Source organism: Ammospiza caudacuta, chromosome 8, assembly GCF_027887145.1.
Source record: "Ammospiza caudacuta isolate bAmmCau1 chromosome 8, bAmmCau1.pri, whole genome shotgun sequence".
NCBI classification, from domain to species: Eukaryota; Metazoa; Chordata; class Aves; order Passeriformes; family Passerellidae; genus Ammospiza; species Ammospiza caudacuta.
In genome coordinates, this window is record NC_080600.1 from 28,371,313 (window position 1) to 28,390,528 (window position 19,216).

Below are 19,216 nucleotides of genomic sequence, written 5' to 3' on the forward strand. Positions count from 1 at the left end.
TCCATCCACAATCCCTTGTCGAGGGGTGCTGGGGGTCCCAGCTAAGGGGCCGGAGGACAGGGCTCAGCTTTTACTCAGGGAGAGCTGGTGGGAGGATGTCCGGTCTGGTGCAGCGCTGGGGCCGCCCCTTTCCCCAGGAATGAGCCTGCGGCCGTGTGCGCACGGATCTGCCGGCGCCAGACCCGGAGCTGCTCGCTGGGGCCGGTTCAGGGGGTCCCTGCCCGGGCCGGGGGCTGCCTTCTGCCCGCGGCCGATGCCCGGGCGGTGCCGCCGGGCGGGGCACGAGGGTGCGGCTCCGCGCTCGCCGCTCATTGGGCGGCTCTCAGGGGCGTGTCCCAGACGGGAGCCAGTGTGGCCGCAGGGCAGGGAAGGGGCGGGCGCTGATTGGCGGGGGCGCTGCTGGCGCTGTGGCACACCCCCGGGGAGGCGTGGCTCGCCCCCGGGGACGCGGCGATTGGCGGGGCGCTCGGCCGCCTCTCCCCGGAGCGAGGTGTGATTGGCCCCGCCGGACAGCGCGGGGCGTGAGCGCGGCGCTGAGGGCAGCCGCGCGGGTTTCTGATTGGCCGCTGCGTAGGGGGGCGGGGCGCCGCGGCAGCGCGCAGCGCGGCATTGGCGGGGCGGTGGCGGCGGGCGGGGCGCGCGGCGCGGCGGGGCGCGGGTTGGCGGCGGCGGCGGGGGCGCGGCCGGCGGGTGCGCCATGGTGCGGCCGTGAGCGGAGCATGGGGCGGCGGCTCCTCCGGGCGCTCCTCTGCCTCCTCCTCCTGGCCGGCCGCGGGCAGCTGCGTGACGGCGCCGCCGCCGCCACCGCCGCACACGGTGAGACCGCGACCCCGGGCAGGGCGGCTTTACCCCGGGCTGCGCGAGGGCCGGAAGGAGATTCCCGGGGAGTGGCGGGGCTGGGACTCCGCGGCCGGCGCGGTCGCCGCCGCTGTAGGGTGCTGTCACGGCGTGCAGCGGTGACGCCGGCCCCTGGCGGATAGCGGGACCGGGCGGCCCGGGACCGGCACCGCGGGTGCGCCATTGGCACCGGGGACGCCGCTCTCCCGGGACTGCCGGGCCGGTGGGTGTGCTAAACCCGGGGCACCCCGCCGGCTGTAGAGGTGCCGCCCCGCCGGGCCCGAGAGCCAGCAGCTACGGGACGGGAGCAGAACGGTGATTGCTCATGCCCGGGCCAAAGCCGGTGCCGGGGCTGCCGCAGGGTTGGGGAGCCCGGGCCAGCGGCCCTGAGCGTGGCTTGCTCCGAGACCGTGCCGCCCTTTAGCCGCCCTCCGCCTCTAAGTGCGGCCGCCCGGGCCGGTGCACCCGCTCTTCTCCAGGTCGGTCCGTGTGGGCCGTGCTTGGAGCTTTCGGGGACCCGAGTGTCGCTGTCGATAGCAGGGCTGCAGCCCACCGGCACGGCACGGCACGGCACGGCCCGGGCTCCGCTGACTCACTACCGGGCGCCCGAGGCTGCTGCGCCCCTCGTCCTCCAGCGGCCCGGGAGTGCCGGGGTGGATCCGGCTGGACCGCGGGGTCCGCTGCCCCCGGGAGCAAGCAGGGAATGGTGCCGGTGCCGTGACGGCTGCGGCCGAGCACTCCCCTGGCCGGGGGAGCCTCCCGGAGCCGGGGCCACCGCCCCTCCCGGCGGAGCGCGGCGTCTCGGCGGGAGAACGCGGCGCCGCTTCAGCACCGCGGACAGCGCCGGCCCTGCCGCCCTGCTCGGCCCCGCTGCCGCCGTCCCCGGGGTCTCCCCCGGCCGTGGGTCCCGTGCCCCGCACAGGCAAGGCCTCCGCCCCGGGGGACGCCGGCCGGGGGTGCCGGGGTTCCGAGGACCCTCATCCCCACTAGCCCCCTTCCCCGCGGCGGGCTTGACGGGCCCCTCCCTCCCCTCCCCCCGGTTGTTTTCTCGTTCATTCCTTGCCATCCGGGGCTGAGTCATCGCCTGCTGCCGTCTCGCTGCTGACGGTCTTGGACCGAAACGGGGGGGGAGAGGAAGGGGGAAGCCGCCCCCTGCCCAAGTGCTGCCCGCCGAAGGGGTTGGAGAGGTACACACCGCACACCCCCAAGAGCACTACATCCGTGCTTTGGGGTCCGCCTCTCAGGGAGAGTGGATTCCCGTGTCACTGGGTTGCATCCCTTCCTCGTAGTACCACATGTAGGAGGGCAGCAGATGTGGTTTTGCAGGTCTCTGCTGCCTCAGTCTTACCTTCCTAACTGCCATCACCCCAAAAAAACTCCGGGCCTTCCCCACTCTCCAGAGCCAAGGGCATACTTTCTACACAGCCCCCATCTTGTCTCTGAGGGGCAGAACAGACTGGCACCGAGCCTCTGCCATGGGCTACAAAGCTGTGTCCCCTCCCACCATCGCCACATTGGGTTCCTGTGCTGCTTTTCTGGAGCGTAGGGATCCCCCAAGCAGCTGGTGATGAGCAGATTCCATTGGAGTCCCCCTTGAATGCTGTGCTGACTGGTCTGTCTGTCTGTCTGTCCCAGGCTGCCTGTTTGACCGAAGGCTGTGCTCCCCGCAGGAGGTGTGTGTGCAGGGTAAGTGGCGAGCAGGGATGCAGGGATCCCCTCTCCCTTCCCATGTGTGTGTGAAGGGTACAGGGATGCCCTGCAGGGGTGCCTAGGGTGCACTGCAAGGAGGCATGGCAGGAGGAAGGTGGGGCTGTGCCTGGAGAGCCTCACATCGGGGTGTTTGTTCATCCGGTCCCGCTCTCTTCCTTCTCTGGCAGATGGGCTGTTTGGGCAATGCCAGGTGGGCTCCGTGCAGGACAGACCCTACTTTCAGGTCACATCTCCCGTGCTCCAGCGCCTGCAGGATGTCTTGCGGCATCTCATGGCACAAGGTGAGCGGGGGAGCGTGGGGGAAGTCCCTGGGATCCTGCAGGGAGGGGATGTCGGGTAGAATTTCCTATTGGCACTAGAGCTGTCTGTGGTCCTGCTGGCCCAGGGTGGGCTGAGGAGGCGTGGGGTCAAACCCCGGCCATGGGACACAGGGTCAGAATACCAGGACGGACCTGGGGACCTGCACTCACACCACGGTCCCCAGGCTGCCTCCATGTCTCACAGCCTCCTCCCATGGCAGGGCTGTCGTGGCAGGACGGCATCACCCAGTATGTGATCTCTCAGGAGATGGAGCGCATCCCCCGCCTCCGCCTGCCGCCCTCGCTGGAGCCGGTGGCCAGGGACAGGTAGGAGAGCGCCGGCAGAGCTCAATGGAGCAGCGAGGGCTTTGTTCCCCAGATCGGGGGGGATAGGGGAGGGACGTGTCCCTTTACCCGGTGAGTTACCCCAGCGCTGTTTGCCTTCGAGGTTCCTGCCTCTCCGCAGCGAGCCCCGGCGAGCCCCGCTGGCCCCGGACCCCGGCCTGCCCGCAGCTCAGCATCCGGAGCAGCCCCCAGCGCTGCTGCTTTCCCCGCTGGTGCAGCGGTACCTGGAGCACGTCCTGCTGCCCTCCCCACCCCAGCTGGCCTACGAGGAGGCTCTGCTCAATCCCTACTCCTACCACAAGGTAAGCTGGGGGTGAGCGCCTTCTCCTGGGCAGAAAAGTAGAGATTGGCAGGGAGCTGCTGCACTCCCAGCACTTTGCTGCAGGTGCTGGGGTACCCCCTGCCTCCACCGTGGGGTGACAGGGGACCTGTGAGGTTTGCCGTGTGTTTTGGTTGCAGTTCGGCTATCAGGATGGTGCTCACCAGCATCCCAGCGGCTCAGCCAGGCAGAGCTCTGAGACCTCCTCGCTGCTGGGCCGGGTCCCTGCCCAGGCCCTCTTTGGGGCTGGCCCTGTGCCCTCCTATGGCGGGCAGCCAGGAATGGATGGGGGGCATCTTTTCCAGGACTTGGGCATGCTTTCCCTGCCCAGAGAGAAAGCTGGCCGCCCGGACACTGCCAGCACCAGGCTCCAGCACAGCTTGCGGCTCCCCAGTGACTACAGAAACGTAGAGGAGAGGGAGCAGCAAGCACCCCTGGCTGCCCAGCCACCCTCTGCACAGACGGGTACCTTGTTCTCCAGCCAGGCACAATCCTTGTCCCTGTCCTGTGCCCACAGCCACGAGTTCCTCGTGGCTCACACTTTCCCTCCTCTTTGGGTTTATGCCCATGGGCAGAATGTCCCTGCAACCCCACCTGCTCCATCTGCTTCATCCCTGGCCCCTGGTCTCCCTGCAGATGCAGAGCACCCAACCAGATGCTATGTCCTCTTGCAGATGCTGCCCTGAAGAGACTGGCTTCTCTCCTGGCCAGCTATGGCCTGGGACTGCCAGAACTGAGTCCCCAGCAGATAAGCAGCCTATCCACCCTCCTCCAGCTGCTCCAGAGCTCTGGTGAGCTGGGTGCAGGGATGGGACAAGCAGGGGCTGGCAGCAGATGCCCTGTTTCAGGGTAGGGAGTGTTGCCTTTTGGGGTGGGTGTTGCAGGATCTCTGTCTCTCTCCTTTCCAGGTGTTACTGGCCCTGAAGTGCCCACAGCAAAACGGGTGGGTTTGCAGCAGGGTGATGCTGGAGGAGGTGCCATGGCACAGGTGGGATGAGGGGGAGGAGACATTTCCCCAAGGCTCTCCTCAGAGATTCCAGCTTCTCCTTTTTTCTCCCTTCAGGTGATGGAGGGGAACATGCAGCATGGAGAGGAGCCAGTGCCCCCTTCTTCTGCAGTGCCAACCCCCAAAATCCCAGCCAGCAGCTCCCCAGGGGATGGAACGAAGGGCAAGGCAGCACCCTCACCAGCTCCCCGGGCTGAGCCACAGCAGGGACACAGTGGGGATGCACTCAGCCCCGGGAAGAACATTGTGGTGGAGAAGAAGAGCTACACAGAGATGAAGGACAGTGGGGCACAACAGGGCATGCGGCCGCTAGACGAGTATGGCTACATCATCACAGACCAGAAGTGAGAGCTGGGGATCATGCAAGGGGGTCTGCATGTGTCAAGGGTCTGTATCTCCCCACCAACAGCTGTCACAGCTTCACATGCTTGGCTGAACCTGTTGGTTCTTTGGTAGGGCCGGGTTTCTATGGGGTCAGCTCCCACTGATCCATTCTCTACCCACAGCCCTTGTTCCACCCCAAAGCCTTCCTCTCCCAGCCCACACCAAGGCCAGAGCTCACTGTTGCAGGATGGAAGGCTGGGAGTGTGTGTGCACGAATGTCTCTGCACACTCGTGTGCAAGGGGGGTCAGCTCACCCCCACCCACAATCACCACAGTGTCACCTCCTGCCCAACCTGACATCTGCTGTGTGCTTGGGACTCCCTGAGCCTGCCTGTCCCTGCTCCCTGACTGTGGGGAGCACAGGGCTGTCCCCTCACCCCTGCCCCCTGCTCCTCACTGTGACACTGTCCCCACAGGCCCCTGGGGCTGGCTGCTGGCGTGCAGCTGCTGGAGCTCCTGGCCAAGCACCTCCACCTCTCCACCGCCAGCTTCATCAACATCAGGTGAGGTCCTGGTGCCACGGGGACAGGAGGGACTGGGCTGTGGCAAGGGTGGGTAGGGGGTCTGCATTTCCAGCTCTCACACTCTGAGAGCTCTCACACTCTCTCCCTGTCCCTGGCAGCGTTGTGGGTCCTGCACTTACCTTCCGCATCCGACAGAACCCCCAGAACTTCTCCCTGGCAGATGTGGCCAGCCAGACTGGTGAGCTGGGCAGCATCCCCCTGATCTCGTTCCCCTCTTCCCCTCCCAGCTGTGGGGTGCCCTTCCAGGCACCAGGGGGCGAGGGCTCCTGCTGTCCATCCCCCCTGCCTTGGCTGCAGTGGGGAGCTGCAGGGGCAGCTGTCAGAGCTATCCCCTGGCTCTGTTTCTGGGGGCTCTCGTGTGGAGGGGAGCATGCCTCTGACCATCTCCTCCCTGTCCACAGAGCAAGTGAAGGGAGAGCTGGAGCACGAGCTGGGCCTCAAGATTGTGCAAACAGGAGTGGGAGAGGTAGGAGTGAGCAAGGATTCCATCCTTGGGGCTGAGGGGGGCAGGGATAGGGCAGTGGGGATGCTGCCACTGGGTACAAGCCAGGGGCCCCCAGCCCTGGGGTACAGGCGCCTTTGTGAGTGAGTTGTCCCTGCCACTCTGTGGGGCAGCTGGAGAGTAGAGGAGACTGGGCAGTGTTTGGGATGCTGTGCTGGAGATAGACTCCAGTCCTGTGTTGGAGGACTCCTGTTGGACACTGCTCCACTCCTGTCTGTCCATCATCCCCCTCCACTGCCTGGCAGCCCCATCCTGCCCGAGGCTCTCAACTCCTTCCCAAACAAAAGCTCCACAGTGTTTAAAGGTGGTTTGAGAGGGGTTCCCATAGGCTTTTCTTCCCCCCAAGACCAGAGGGGTGCAGGCTGTATCCCTCAAGGCTCATCCTCACCCTGCCTCCCTCCAGCCTGCACACCCATCTCAGCTGTGGCCTGGGCACCCGAGCACTGGGATGTTCCCAGGGCACCCCACAAACCATAGCTAGGCAGGCAAAATGCCAGCATGTCCCCAGAGAATGGCAAAGCAGCTGGAGGCAGGGATGGAACAGGAGCCATCTGTTTGGAGAGGGGTTCCCCCTCCCCATGCTCCTCTGAGGAACCACAGGAACAGTCTCCTGGGGCAGGGAACCGGGGCTGGAGACAAGGACCAAGCCTGGCTCCTGTGTTTGCAGCCTGAGGAGGAAAAATGGTGTTGCACATCCCCAGCCCAGTGTCCCCATTTCTCACTTCTTGTCATGTGTCTGTAGTTGTGAGCAGGGAGGAAGGAAGGAGGGAAAGAAGGGGGAACTTTGCAGGAGGCCATGAAGAAGGGGTGGCCTGGCCACTGAGGCAACCTGTGTCTATCTGCAATATGCAGAGTGTGTCCATGGCAATGCCTTTTGATAAGGCAGGGGGCAGGAACTGGGGTAGATGTCAGAGATGACAAAGATGGAGCTCAAAGGAAGCTGAGGCAGCTTTGCAAACCCCCTTTTGCACTGACCTTCCCAGTTCTAACCAACTTGTGCTTTTCCTTCATTCCCTCCCGACTCTGGACTTGGTGGGGCTGGTGCAAGATTTGAGGAAGAGGGATGTAGGGAGGCAGGGAGACAGCAGGGCCTGGGCAGGCCTTGGGAGAGAAATCCCTTCTGTCCCCCCTGGCTCTGTGGACACCTCCAGGGGCTGCAGGGCTGCTGGGAGGTGCTGGGGCTGCTGGGTGCCCTGGCTGCAGGACTGGCTGCACCCTGTTGGCAGCTGGGTGCTGGGGGGCAGTGGCTGCAGGGACACCCAGGCTGGGGACATCCCCAGGCGATGACGAAGATGATGATGATGTAGTTGATGATGGTGCAGTGTTCCCTCGGTAACCTCATCAGGCTCACAGCCAATGGGAGGCCGTGGCAGTGAGGTAATGCAGGGCTCTGGCAGCTCATTGGGCACAGGAGGTTTGAATTGGTGATGGCCCAGGATCCCTGTGCTGCCCTAGCTGGACCTAGGCAGTCATGGCATTGACAGGAACGTCTTGTCCAGCAAGGCCTGAGCAACATCCTGTGCCAGCATGGGGCTGGCATGGGTTGGGGTGTCTCCCACAGACACAGGGAAGGAGCCCTAGAGACACTACCAGCAAGGTGGCAGGGGCTGCTCTGTGTCCAAACAAATGAGGGCAACAGGGAGAACTTGTCCCCTGGCTGCTACAGCTGGGATGGTACCAGCAGTGCTGGCATATTGCCCGCCCTGCCTCCCTCAGGGTCCTGCTGTGGAGCAGTGGCTGCAGGGGACAGGCAGCCTCAGTTGGGCAAGTCCCTGGAAGTGGCACAGTCTCAGTGCTGCAGTTGCCTCTCCTACACCGTTAACTCCTGAATTCAGCCCTTGTTGATCTCCAGCTGGGCAGAAGGTGGTCATGGAACCAGAGTACTAAAGGGCTATTGCTTGCCTTGTAGAAGGGCAGTCCAGGCTGGGTTTGCCTCAGGCAGCAGCCCTGAGTGCTGGAGGCAGAAGTCACTGCTACCTGGGCTTGGCTAAGCTCCTGCAGCTCCAGGGACACCATTGTAGCAGTTCCCCATGTGACACAGAGATGGGTGCACTCTGCCTCACCCCAGTGACACCAGCTCTGCCCCTGCTGAGGGTGCTGGGAGAATCAGCACCCTCAGGAAGGGGAAGGAAGAACCCTTGCTCTGTTTTAACCCCCAGCAACCCCAGATGTGCAGCAGAATAGGGTCTCTGTCCCCCAGCCCCACACTAACTAACCTTTGGCTTGGTCCCCAGCGCAATGAGGCTGCTGCCTACTCGCGCCCATCCCGCTTCGGGGACGGCTTCCACTCGGTGCTGCTGACCTTCATCGCCCTGGCCTGCGTGGCAGTCCTTGCCATCGCCGTGTCCGCCGCCCTCTGCCTCCGGCGCCACGCCAAGCAGCGGGAGAAGGAGCGCCTGGCTGCCCTGGGGCCCGAGGGTGCTGCTGACACCACCTTCGAGTACCAGGTAGGGCCCGTGGCATGCGGGACCCTGCGGGATGTGGGACCCCGCGGGATGTGGGACCCCGTGAGATGCATTTCTGCCGCGTGTCAGCATCACTCGGGGTGCACAGAGCTGCCCTGTGGTGGCACAGTGGCCGAGGGACAGGGCTCTTGCTGCCTTCCCAGGAGCTGTGCCGCCAGCACATGGCCGCCAAGTCTCTCTTCGGCCGCGCTGATGCTCCAGCAGCACCGGCAGAGACTTCGAGGGTGAGCAGTGTCTCGTCCCAGTTCAGCGACGCCCCACAGCCCAGCCCCAGCTCCCACAGCAGCACGCCCTCCTGGTGCGAGGAGCCTGTCCAGTCCAACATGGACATCTCCACTGGACACATGATCCTGGTGAGCCAGCCGGGAGGGAGGGAGCCAGCCCCCTCCCCAGCCCTGCCTCTGCCCCTCTGCTGCTGGGCTGACTTCCACCCTCTGCCCCAGGCCTACATGGAGGACCACCTCCGCAACCAGGACCGGCTGGCCAAGGAGTGGCAGGCGCTCTGTGCCTACCAAGCTGAGCCCAGCGTCTGCTCCATCGCCCAGAGTGAAGCCAACCTGAAGAAGAACCGCAATCCTGACTATGTGCCCTGTGAGCATCCCAGCCACCCTGCCCCACGGATCAGCCCCAGGCACCAGCTGTCCTGCTGGAGCAGGGCGTGAGGCATGGGGACGCTCAGGGCCGTGGCTGGTTGCAGCATTAGTGTTCCTGCAGCTCCTCTAGCCACTCACCAAGTCTCCTGGCCTGTTCCCTAGATGATCACGTGAGGATCAAGCTGAAAGCTGAGAGCAACCCATCCCGCAGTGACTTCATCAATGCCAGTCCAATCGTGAGTGATCACTCCTGCCCTGCCACCCTGCTCCTTGGTGTGTCCAGCCCAGGTGAGGTTTTCACTCTGGGATGGAGCTGGACTGAAGTTACATCCCTCAGGGCTATAGATGGGAGCTTTGTGCCTGCCCCATTCCTCAAACTATTGTTAAATCCTATTTTCATCCTGGCTGGGGCACCTGAATCTCCCTTCCCAGCCTTCCTATCACCCCTGGAGTATTTCTCTACTCCTTCAAGTGTCACCAACCCTTGGCTGAAGAGCATGAAGTGTGATACCCCCTTTCCTGCTCCAGATTGAGCATGACCCACGGATGCCAGCGTACATTGCCACGCAGGGGCCGCTGTCCCACACCATTGCTGACTTCTGGCAGGTGAGTGTCACACAGCTGTGCCAGCACATCGGGGTCCCTTTGTGTGCTGCCCACAAACTGGGTCACAGGGGCTTTACTGCCCTCCCCCCTGGGCTGTCCCCCAGCAGTGAAACCCCCTTGCCTTGCCCACAGATGGTGTGGGAACATGGCTGCACTGTCATTGTCATGCTGAGCCCCCTGGCCGAGGACAGTGTCAAGCAGTGTGACCGCTACTGGCCAGATGAAGGCTCCTCCCTTTACCACATTTATGAGGCAAGTGTGGCAGGCGGCCTGGGGCATGGACCATCTTCTGGTCCCCGTCCCCCTGAGTATCAGTGCAGCACTTGCCTGGCACTGATGCTCAAGCTCTGCCTCGCTTGGCAGGTGAACCTGGTGTCAGAGCACATCTGGTGCGAGGATTTCCTGGTGCGCAGCTTCTACCTGAAGAACGTGCAGTCGCAGGAGACCCGCACCCTGACGCAGTTCCACTTCCTCAGCTGGCCGGCGGAGGGCATCCCCACCACCACCCGGCCCCTCCTCGACTTCCGCAGGTGAGCGCCCACCTGGCACCGTGCCAGCCCTTGGGGAGCCGGCGTGATCCCAAATGCAGGCACTGATGGACCAGGTGAGGACATCGCTGCCACGATGATGGGGATCGGGGCCATGGCATGGACCAGGTGCAAGACTAGGAGCTGCCATGGATGAGGGGAGAGCAGAAAATATAGGTTTTGGCCAACTTGGGATGAGGCTCAACAGAGTTTGGTGGGTAAGAAACCTCTGGCTGACATTGCCAGGGCTCTCCAGCCTTTACAGGGAGGGTAGGAAAAGTGCTCTTCCCCTGAGCTGGCATGGAGGGCAACATTGACTGGCACCTTCCCCAGCCATGGGTGCAAGAAATCCCCAGAGCCAGCCTTAAACTGGCTGTGACCCATTGCTCCCAATGCTCTATAGCCAGTGGTGGATCCCTAGCTAGCCCAGGGCAAGGGCTGCAGGACTGGGACTGCTCCCAGGAGACTTGCCTGCCCAGGTCTTTAGGTCCCTGGTGGTGGTGGGCTCTTGGCAGGCACAGGCTGCTCACTGTCCCTGGGTTGTGTGGGGCAAGAGACCTAGCCTAGGGCAGAGGGGGTGTCTCTGAGCATGTTGCCCTCCTCTCAGTCCCGCTCACACTCTCTCTCTCTCTGTCTGTCTGTCTCTGTCTCTCTCTCGCAGCTGCCGGCGTCATTTTTGTGATTTGCAGCTAGTAATCTGGCTCCAGTTGCATAGTCACAAAAGTGATCGTTGGCAGCCGTGCCTGCTGCATGGAGCATGCCAGGAGCCCCAGCGGCGCCTGGCCCAGCCTCACACCCCACCGGACCAGAGCCGCTCCCGGGGGTCCTGCCACTGCTCCCCTCCCCAGGCTGGCACCTGAGAAACTCAACTCCTTTCCCTGCCCACTTTCCACTCGTGGTCCCCATCCCATGTCCAGCACCAATGTGGAGGCAGGAGGAGCCATGAGCGGGACCCCCAGGGCCACATCATGGTGTGCTGTTGCCCTGCCCCACCCAGCACAGCAAGGGACACCTAGCACAGCCTTGACCCGGGCACAGCAGGGCACTGACCTGTTCCCTCTTATCCTTGCAGGAAGGTGAACAAGTGCTACCGGGGTCGCTCCTGCCCTATTATCGTGCACTGCAGGTACTGCAGGGGATGGAGGGGCGTTTGGGGGTGACTGAAGGCTGGGACCTGCTGCCCAGGACCAGTCCCACTGCAACCAGCTCCCCTGGACCAAGCATCTGTGTTTTGCAGTGACGGCGCAGGCAGGACTGGGACGTACATCCTTGTCGACATGGTCCTGAACCGAATGGCCAAAGGTAGGTGCAGGGAAGCACCATTTCTGCCCTCTCCCTGAGCCTGGCCTGTGAACTCCCCTCCTAGCACCCCTCTCTCCCTCTGCCCCAGGGGTGAAGGAGATAGACATAGCTGCTACTCTGGAGCACATCCGAGATCAGCGGCCCGGTATGGTGCAGACCAAGGTACGCCCCAAACTGGGGATCCTCTCCCTGCACATCAGCATACATAACCCCTGGGGCTGAGGTGGCAGGGACCCTCACGTCTCCTGCTGTGCTCCTGCAGGACCAGTTTGAGTTTGCACTGACAGCTGTGGCCGAGGAAGTGAACGCCATCCTGAAGGCACTGCCGCAGTGATGGCAAGGAGCCCTCCCTCCCCTCCCCTCCCCTCCCCTCCCCTCCCCTCCCCTCCCCTCCCCTCCCCTCCCCTCCCCTCCCCTCCCCTCCCCTCCCCTCCCCTCCCCTCCCCTCCCCTCCCCTCCCCTCCCCTCCCCTCCCCTCCTGTCTGCTCCCTGCCCTGCGCTTCACACTCTCCTCACCGGCCTCTGGGCCGCTCTCCCTGTAAAATGGTGTCTGTGCTTCTGGCTCTGCTCCCCGTGCCCCCAGGCGCCCCTTCCCATCTCCCCAAGGACACTGACCTCAGGCCCTCTGTGTGCAGGAACCCCATCACACCCACTGTCACCTCACAGGGGACAGGGCTTGGTGGCCCTTATGCCCTGTGGAGGGGGACACCAGGTGGTGCTGCTGGGAACTGGCAGGGGGACTCCCCAACCTGTCAGTTCTGTTAGCTCTCTTCCTGTACCCATGTGGGGGGTAGAAGTGGGACCAGGGGTCCTCCACAGTTGGGGGGAGCATGGGGTGCAGGGGGGCCTGGCCCAGCCCCACTCCAGGTCCCCTCTGTGTGCTCCCTGCCTAGTCACTCAAGCAGAAGAAAAATTTCTAGAGAACTATAATTTTGTATCTTGATGTGAATAAAGTTCGTGTGTCACGTTCGTGCAGCTGCAGCCAGGCCTGGCCTCTGACTGTGTGTATTGGGATGGCACAGGGAGGAAATGGGACGTTCATCCACCTCTATCCCTGCACTCTGCAACTGCCAGACAAGCACGGCTCACCTGCAGGCAAAGACGAGAACCCTGCGTCTCCAGCCCAGAAAGACCCCACAGGCAGAAGCTACTGCAAACAGGTTTATTGACAGCTGTTAGCAGAAGGGGGGTAGAGAGGGGGGCTACAGCGAGGAGGGGGGCAGAGCCCAGCCCTGCTGGCTGAGCCCAGCCATGCTGCCCCTCGCTGCATACAGCCAGCAGCCTAATCTACAGCAACCCCCGTCACCACCCTCTCCACCACCCTGCGGTGCCCGGGGCCTCTCCCCCCAGCCCCGGGATTGCTTGGCCACAAGCCCTGTCGTGCCCCCCCTCACCGCATCCCACGGAGCCAGAGGGTGCTGGGGAAGGGGGTGGCAGGGGGTGGCCGTGCAGGGAGAAAGCGGAGTCCTGGCTGGGAGAACCTTCGTGGGCCAGTGGGCGTGCGCGGTCCCCGGGCGCAGCAGCCTCAGAACACACCTGGGGAGACAAGCGGAGGGGGTACACAACGGCACCTGTGAAATCCTCCTCGGCCAAGGGCTGGGGAGAGGCAGGGAAGGAGGGAGGAAGGTCCCAGGCGGAGGAGGAAGACAGCCAAGGCAGAACTACGGGCAATGAAGAGGGAAGGAACACTTGTGAACAGCACGGAGGGTCACTGCTGCTGTGGGAAGCAAGGAGGGAACAGTGCCCTGGAGGGTGTGCAAGGCATACGGAAGGGAGTGACCAGGCAAAGTCTGCAAGGAGACAGAGGAGCAGGGAGTACAGGCAGGAGCAACAGCATCCAGAGGGAAGAGACAAGACACAAGGCACCAAGCAGAGGCTATGTGCACAGCCCTCCTTGCAAGGAGGGGAGCTCAACTCAGCCCTCCCTGCAGCCTGGGCAGGGGCAGGCTGCAGCCAGGGAGGCACCCGCTGGACACCCTGCCTGCCTGCAGGGCTGGCAGGGAGAGAGGGGTGGGCACAGCCAGAGCATGCCTGCCCATGGGCCCCCCACACTTCCAGCAGACAGGGCAAGAAGCTGCCCCTCTTCCTGGGACCCCATCAAGGGGGCTCCTCTTCAAGCCACTACCTCCAAGTCTGGGAGCCTCCAACACTGGGATGCCACTAGCCATCCGCTCACCTGAGCAAGGAGGCAGGGCAGAAGAGACCCCCTCCCTTGCTAGGGGAGGCAGGAGCTAGGTTCCGAGCAGTGAAACTCCAGCCCTGCTTTCCTCTCCCTGTCTCACGCTCAGAGCAGGGGGCAGTGCCACAGCTTCACTTTGGGGGCAGGTTCGTGCCCCACTGCAGCAGAACTGCTGGCCCCCCGTGGCTCCTGCTCCAGCCCCCCCCGGGCACCGCGGGCTCTGCGGGCGGAGGACGGGCTGCTGTGGCTGCCCCCCGGTGCCAACAGGGAGCCGGGGCTGTGCCCACCTGCTTGGTGGTGCCCCGCAGCTTCCATCTCAGAGAGGCTGTAGGCCATGGCCAGCTGCAAGTCCTCATCCTCATCCTCGCTGTCCGTGTAGAGGCAGACAGGTGAGGAGCTTGAGGTCTGGTGGGGGGCCGGTGCTGGCGGTGAGGGGGGCCGTGGCCTGGGGAAGGCGTGCTGCTCCCGCCGGCTCAGCTCCAGCCCCAGCGCCATGTCATCAGGAACACCTGTGGGGACAGGGGCAGGGCTGGGGGACTCATCCACTCCAGTTCTCCAAAGATGGAGGGGGGCTCTGGCACCTCCAACCCACCCCACCAATCCTTCAGTGCAGAGCTCCAAACCAGGGCCAACCAAGGCTCAGTCCAAAACAAAGCCCGGATGCAGCACCTCCCAGACATTCCAAAGGGAAAGGGTGGAGACCTCAACAACTCAGTCTGCAGTGCTCCTTCTCACCATCAATGTGGATCGACTTCAGCTGCCCATCCTCCTCCACTTCCACCCGCTCCCGCCCATTCTCAACAATCCTGCAGACAGACAGACAGATGGACTGTCAAGGGCCATGCAGCCCATGCAGCACAGCAGGAAGCTGCAGGGTCAGAGGCCGGCTGATGGAGGGAAGTCTGTGGGAGCAAGGTGGGCTGGCACTGCTCTCACCTCTTGGTGGTGATACGCCTGCCGTTAACAAAGGTGGTGGAGGTGGAAACAGAGCGGAAGCCCAGTCCTGCGTCTGGACCAGAGCTGAAGGATGAGGCGAAGAAATCTAGAGAAGGGAACAACAAGGTTGGTGTCAGGGTGGGCGGCAGGAGTGCAGGGGACAGACTCTGTGCAGGGGAACATGGTGCTCTGGGACTCCCCTGCTGGGAGGAACGGCAGCATCTCCTACCTGAGGATCCTGGGAAGGGGGAAAAGAAGTGGCCTCCCCCATGGTGCCGGGGGCCAGGTCCTCGCAGCTCAGAGAAGGGCATCATGTCATCTGAAAGGCAGGGATCCCCCCCATCAGCATTACCCCATCAGCTTGGTGAACCAGAAGCAGAGCACTGACATAGGAATCCTCTGCCAGGGCCAGCCGTGAGCTCTATGCCCAGGCTCAGCAGCTGCCCCACAGACACACAGATGCCCAAGAGCCAGCCTCCCCTGCCCCACACACACCAAAGAATTCAGCAAAGGGGTCTCGTCCGCCAAAGAATTCCCGGAAGACGTCATGAGCACTGCGGAAGGTGAAAGTGAATTCGGGGGCCCCTGCACTGGCCCTGGAGCTGCCTGCTCCTGCTGGAGAGAAGACACTCAGTGTTAAATGGAGCCCTGGGTGACATCTCCCCTGAAGGGTGGGGAGCCCTGGTGGCACTGAGCCACCCTGGGTCTACAGGCAGGGATGTATCCAGAGCTGCACTCACCCCCAGGGCCCTGCTCACCTGCTCCCATGAGTCCATCCTTGCCATAGCGGTCGTAGATGTCACGCTTCTGCTCTGCAAGAAGAAAGGGGGCTGTGAGGAAGCTGCCTGCCAGGTGGGGACAGGAGCACTGACACTTCTCCCAACCAATGGAGGTACAGAACAGCAGGGAGCAAGAGGAGGTGGTTGGCACAAGCTCCAGCACTGAACTCAAAACCAAGTAAGACCACTTTGCAAGAATGCAAAAGCTTCAGGCCCACTGGGGAGAGCCCATTGTGGATGTCAACAGCTCAGCATCTCTCCCAAGGCTGTTTTGGGAAACATGTGAAGAAGTAACCAAGCCCCAAAAGCTGTGTGGTAAAGCTCTAGGGACCACTGCCTCCTGGAGACAGCCAGGGATGCAGCCTGGGCAAGCCCAGGAGCAGGACATGCCGGTGTGAACAGTCCCAAGGGCAGACACACACACACACACACACACACACACACACAAGACATCACTGTGGTCTCTTACTGTCCGACAGTACTTCATATGCCTCGGCGATCTCCTTGAACCTCTGCTCAGCATACTCCTTGTTGTCTGGGTTCTTGTCCGGGTGCCATTTCAGAGCAGCCTTCCTGTACCTGCACACAGGGCCAGTGATGGGCACGCAGCAACCTTTGGCCTCTAGGGCCAGCAACCCTCACCTGAGCATGCACCTCCTAGCCTGGGCAGGGGCACCCCAAGCTGCTTCCCCCAACACCCTACAGCCTCAGGCACTGAACAGGAGCTCCTGGACTAGTTCTTCCTCCCAACAGTATGTGTTTTCATATATGAATATATATACACACATATAGATAGATATATACATGTTTATGCATACACACACAGACTAAACAAACAAACCAGAAATTACCCCAGAACTGCAGCACAACCACAGCAGAGCAACGTGTGTCCACCTCAGCTGCCCTCATCAATGGCTCTGGACAATGCTCACAGGTTTGTTCTGGAGCCTTCATGGGCTCCACTGTGAGTGTGCATGGACCAGGGCTTGCTAGGGGCCCCCTGGGGCCAGGAGAGCGCCAGCAGCTCTCTCCTCCCCACTGCAGCTAGCTAGGGTTAACGCATGCTTCTCAGCTTCTCCCACTCCCCATTGGGAAGCCCCCCACGGGGACCTCTGCCACCTGTTGGCAAGCCAGCAATCTGCTGGCATTCCCCTCAGGCGATGCCTCACCCCAGTGAGAGCAGCAGCACCTGGGCAGGGCACCAGGCAGGAGTTGCAGACACTCAGGAGGCTCTGTCAGCTCCCCAGCAGTACCTGAGGCACAGCACCCACCTGCCCACATCCCTAAAAGGGGACTGCTCTTCACTCTGTGACCGCCAGTCCCCTGACTTTGATGCCAGCAGAGTCCCTGTGTCCCAACTATCTGCCATCCCTGCACCCTCTGGCAGAAAGAGAAAGGGGAGCCTCCAAACACCACCAAGACTTGCCTCCAGCCCCAGGCTGACAGCAGGGAGAGAGGAACCAAACCCCACCAAAAGATGTCTTTGTATGGCAGCAAAGCCCAACCCCGCTCTGGCATCCATACAAAGGAAACAATGGCTGAATTGTCACCTCTGGAGCTGGGCCCTGTCCCCACTGCCCCGAAGGGAGTCCCTGCCTCGCTGCCACCAGGTGGGGGTGCTCGGGGGACTCCGCCCCACAGGCAGAAGCACACTGCCACACACTTACGCCTTCTTGATGTCCTCGGCAGAGGCATTGCGGCTCACCCCCAGCGCTTCGTAGTAGTCGACCATGACGTGAGCTGTCCCACGGGGTCACTGCAGGGGGAGAAGGCAAAGTCAGGAATCCACAGGCACAGCCCGGTAGTGCTGGGTGTGGGACAGCAAAGGCAGGCTGCTCACCCTCTCTAGCGCCTCGGCCACCCCACTGCCTCCCGAGAGCAATCAGTGCCACAAGCCATGCCCAGCTCCCCAGCACCCTGCCCGCCCCTCGGCCCCCCGGGAGCACCGACAGCCCCGGCCGGGGACCCTTTGCTGCTGACGCACCGCCGTCCCGCTGGGTCACCCCGGCTTGCCCAGGCGGGGAGAACGGGGGAAGGGTCTCCGCTGCCGATCCCTGCCCGCTCCCCCGGGGCTCAGTGGCGGGGCGGGGGGCGGCGGGAGGCCGCAACTGCTAAGGTGCTTAGCGGCTGGAGCGGATTAAGGGCTCAGCGGGGACCGTCCCCGGGCACGCCGGGACACTTCCACCGGCCGGCCCGCTCCGGGTGGGGGACAGGAGCAGAATGCGGCCGCTGCAGCCCCCCGCGACCCCCCGCGGTACCGTCCCGCCCCCGGTACTCGCCCCCGGCCCGTGAGTCCCAGCTGACGGGAGGGCGGTGCTGGCGCAGGCACCGGCACCGCCGCGGCACTGGGCCCGCCCCCCGGCCCGGCCGTAAACACGGCGCTGCCGGGGCCACCCGCCGCTGCTGGAAGTTTCCGCACCCCGCCCCGTCGCCACCGGCGAGCGGCCCTGGGCCGCGGCCAGCGGATCTGGGGCACCGGGAGGGGCGGTGGTGGCAGCACGGCAAGGGACGGCGCCGGCCCCGTTCCCCCCGTGCGCCACGGGCCGCCTCTCCCCGGTGGCCGCTTGCGCCCCGCTCCCTCCGTCCCGGCCCGGGGCCCACCTGAGCGCCGCCGCAGAGCCCTCCCCGCCCGCCCGGGCCGCCCGCGGCCGGTGTCGCGCGTCCCCCGCGCCCGGGCCACCGCGGGCCTGGAGGCGGCTCCGCTGCGTGACGGGCGGCGGCCGCAGCCAACCGCGGGCCCTGACGTCACGCCCTCGCCGTTCGCCGGGTGACGTAATGGGAGGCGCGTGCGGGCCGGCAGCGCGGCCGCTGCGCCGGTCGAGCCCCCCTCAGCTCCCTCAGCCCCGGTCTGGCCTCGTGCCGGTCTCCGTCCCCGCCGGCTCCTCCGCTCCCAGGGCCGCGCTGGGCCCCGGACAGCGCCAGCAAGGTGCGGTGGCAGCGGCCTGTCCCGCCGGTGCTGACAGCGCACCGCGCCGGGGCACGGCTGCAGCCCGGGGCAGCGCCCGGCGCCGCGTGCCGCTGGCTGCCCGCCCGCCGAGTCAGCTGCCCGGCCGGTCCCGCCGGCAAGGAGGAGCCGGCCGGGGGGGACAGCCGAGGTGACTCAGCGCTTTGTCGGGGCGGGGGACATGACGGGGCGCAGCTTGCCGGAGTGGCAGGCACAGCTCTCTGCCAGCAGCCCGGGCCGGCTGGCACCGCTGTGGCACCGCTGTGGCACCGGCAGCCCGGAGCTGCAGGCCACCCGCGCACCAGGGTGCCCGGGCCCCGTAGAATGCACCGGGAGCTGCGTTGTTGGCTTTTCTCGCTCACGGCCCCGGCCCGGACAGCTGCTGCAGAGGAGCTGTGTTCACCCATTCTCAGGGTCCTGGGCGGTCTCGGTCAGCTGCACCTCTGAATGTGTCCTCGCCACGGGGATTTATGATTCCCTCTTGTGGCCTGGATGGGAGAAGCAGAGAGCTTGATCTTTCTGCAGGGTCAGAGATTTTTGGATCCACTGCCACACCTACACCACAGCTGGAAGCTTCATCGCCTCCCAGACATTCCTAGCTGGGAAGCCTGGCAGAATGAGGAGGCCTGAGACAGGCCATTCCCAGCACTCCTCAGGGACAAGTGCCAGGACAGATATCCCCGAGAAAAGCCTTCCCCAGCCATGAGTCGTGCGCCTGGGGTGGATGAAATGCCAAGGGCATCATCTCATGTGCCAAAGGCATTTCTCCCTCCAAGGGATGGGAGACCGTCCCCTGCCATCAGACGGCAATTTCCTTGATGATTTCCTTGAACAACAGCCTGAAGTACTTCCTGCCCCCGGGGATTTTTTCCCTGGATTCCATTGCCGCACTGTCCTCCTGTACCTGTTTGTCCACGAGCAGGGAGCGGCTCCCTGGGGGCTGCCTGTGGCCAGGGCCC

The 19,216-nt window shown here is 63.9% G+C and overlaps 2 protein-coding genes across 8 annotated transcripts; one reads left to right on the forward strand and one right to left on the reverse strand.

The window, feature by feature from the left end:
* The first annotated feature begins 692 nt into the window (after positions 1-692).
* PTPRN (protein tyrosine phosphatase receptor type N) lies at positions 693-11,798 on the forward strand. 2 transcript variants are annotated; one of them, XM_058809527.1, is made up of 23 exons: positions 693-816; positions 2,473-2,523; positions 2,715-2,828; positions 3,068-3,173; positions 3,295-3,493; positions 3,651-3,975; positions 4,185-4,301; positions 4,419-4,498; positions 4,574-4,860; positions 5,317-5,403; positions 5,523-5,602; positions 5,826-5,890; positions 8,161-8,373; positions 8,535-8,744; positions 8,835-8,982; positions 9,147-9,220; positions 9,513-9,590; positions 9,723-9,842; positions 9,954-10,120; positions 11,190-11,243; positions 11,355-11,419; positions 11,508-11,581; positions 11,682-11,798. In XM_058809527.1, the coding sequence occupies exons 1-23, from the start codon at positions 720-722 to the stop codon at positions 11,751-11,753; spliced, it is 2,883 nt and encodes a 960-aa protein (XP_058665510.1). In that variant the 5' UTR covers positions 693-719; the 3' UTR covers positions 11,754-11,798. The 2 variants fall into 2 exon arrangements, with proteins under 2 accessions (XP_058665510.1, XP_058665511.1); XM_058809528.1 differs by having other exon boundaries at positions 4,419-4,453.
* A 769-nt stretch (positions 11,799-12,567) lies between these two features.
* DNAJB2 (DnaJ heat shock protein family (Hsp40) member B2) lies at positions 12,568-18,161 on the reverse strand. Of its 6 annotated transcripts, none has more exons than XM_058809358.1 (10): positions 17,915-18,161; positions 16,981-17,069; positions 15,783-15,892; positions 15,275-15,346; positions 15,030-15,146; positions 14,764-14,853; positions 14,535-14,640; positions 14,334-14,404; positions 13,886-14,107; positions 12,568-12,955 (listed from the first exon to the last, which is right to left on the reverse strand). In XM_058809358.1, exons 2-10 carry the CDS (start codon positions 17,043-17,045, stop codon positions 12,945-12,947), a joined length of 864 nt encoding a protein of 287 aa, XP_058665341.1. In that variant the 5' UTR covers positions 17,046-17,069; positions 17,915-18,161; the 3' UTR covers positions 12,568-12,944. The 6 variants fall into 6 exon arrangements, with proteins under 6 accessions (XP_058665341.1, XP_058665342.1, XP_058665336.1 ...); XM_058809359.1 differs by having other exon boundaries at positions 15,293-15,346; positions 17,915-18,158; XM_058809353.1 differs by having other exon boundaries at positions 12,568-14,107; positions 15,030-15,149; positions 15,293-15,346; positions 17,915-18,146.
* Between the last annotated feature and the right edge of the window lie 1,055 nt (positions 18,162-19,216).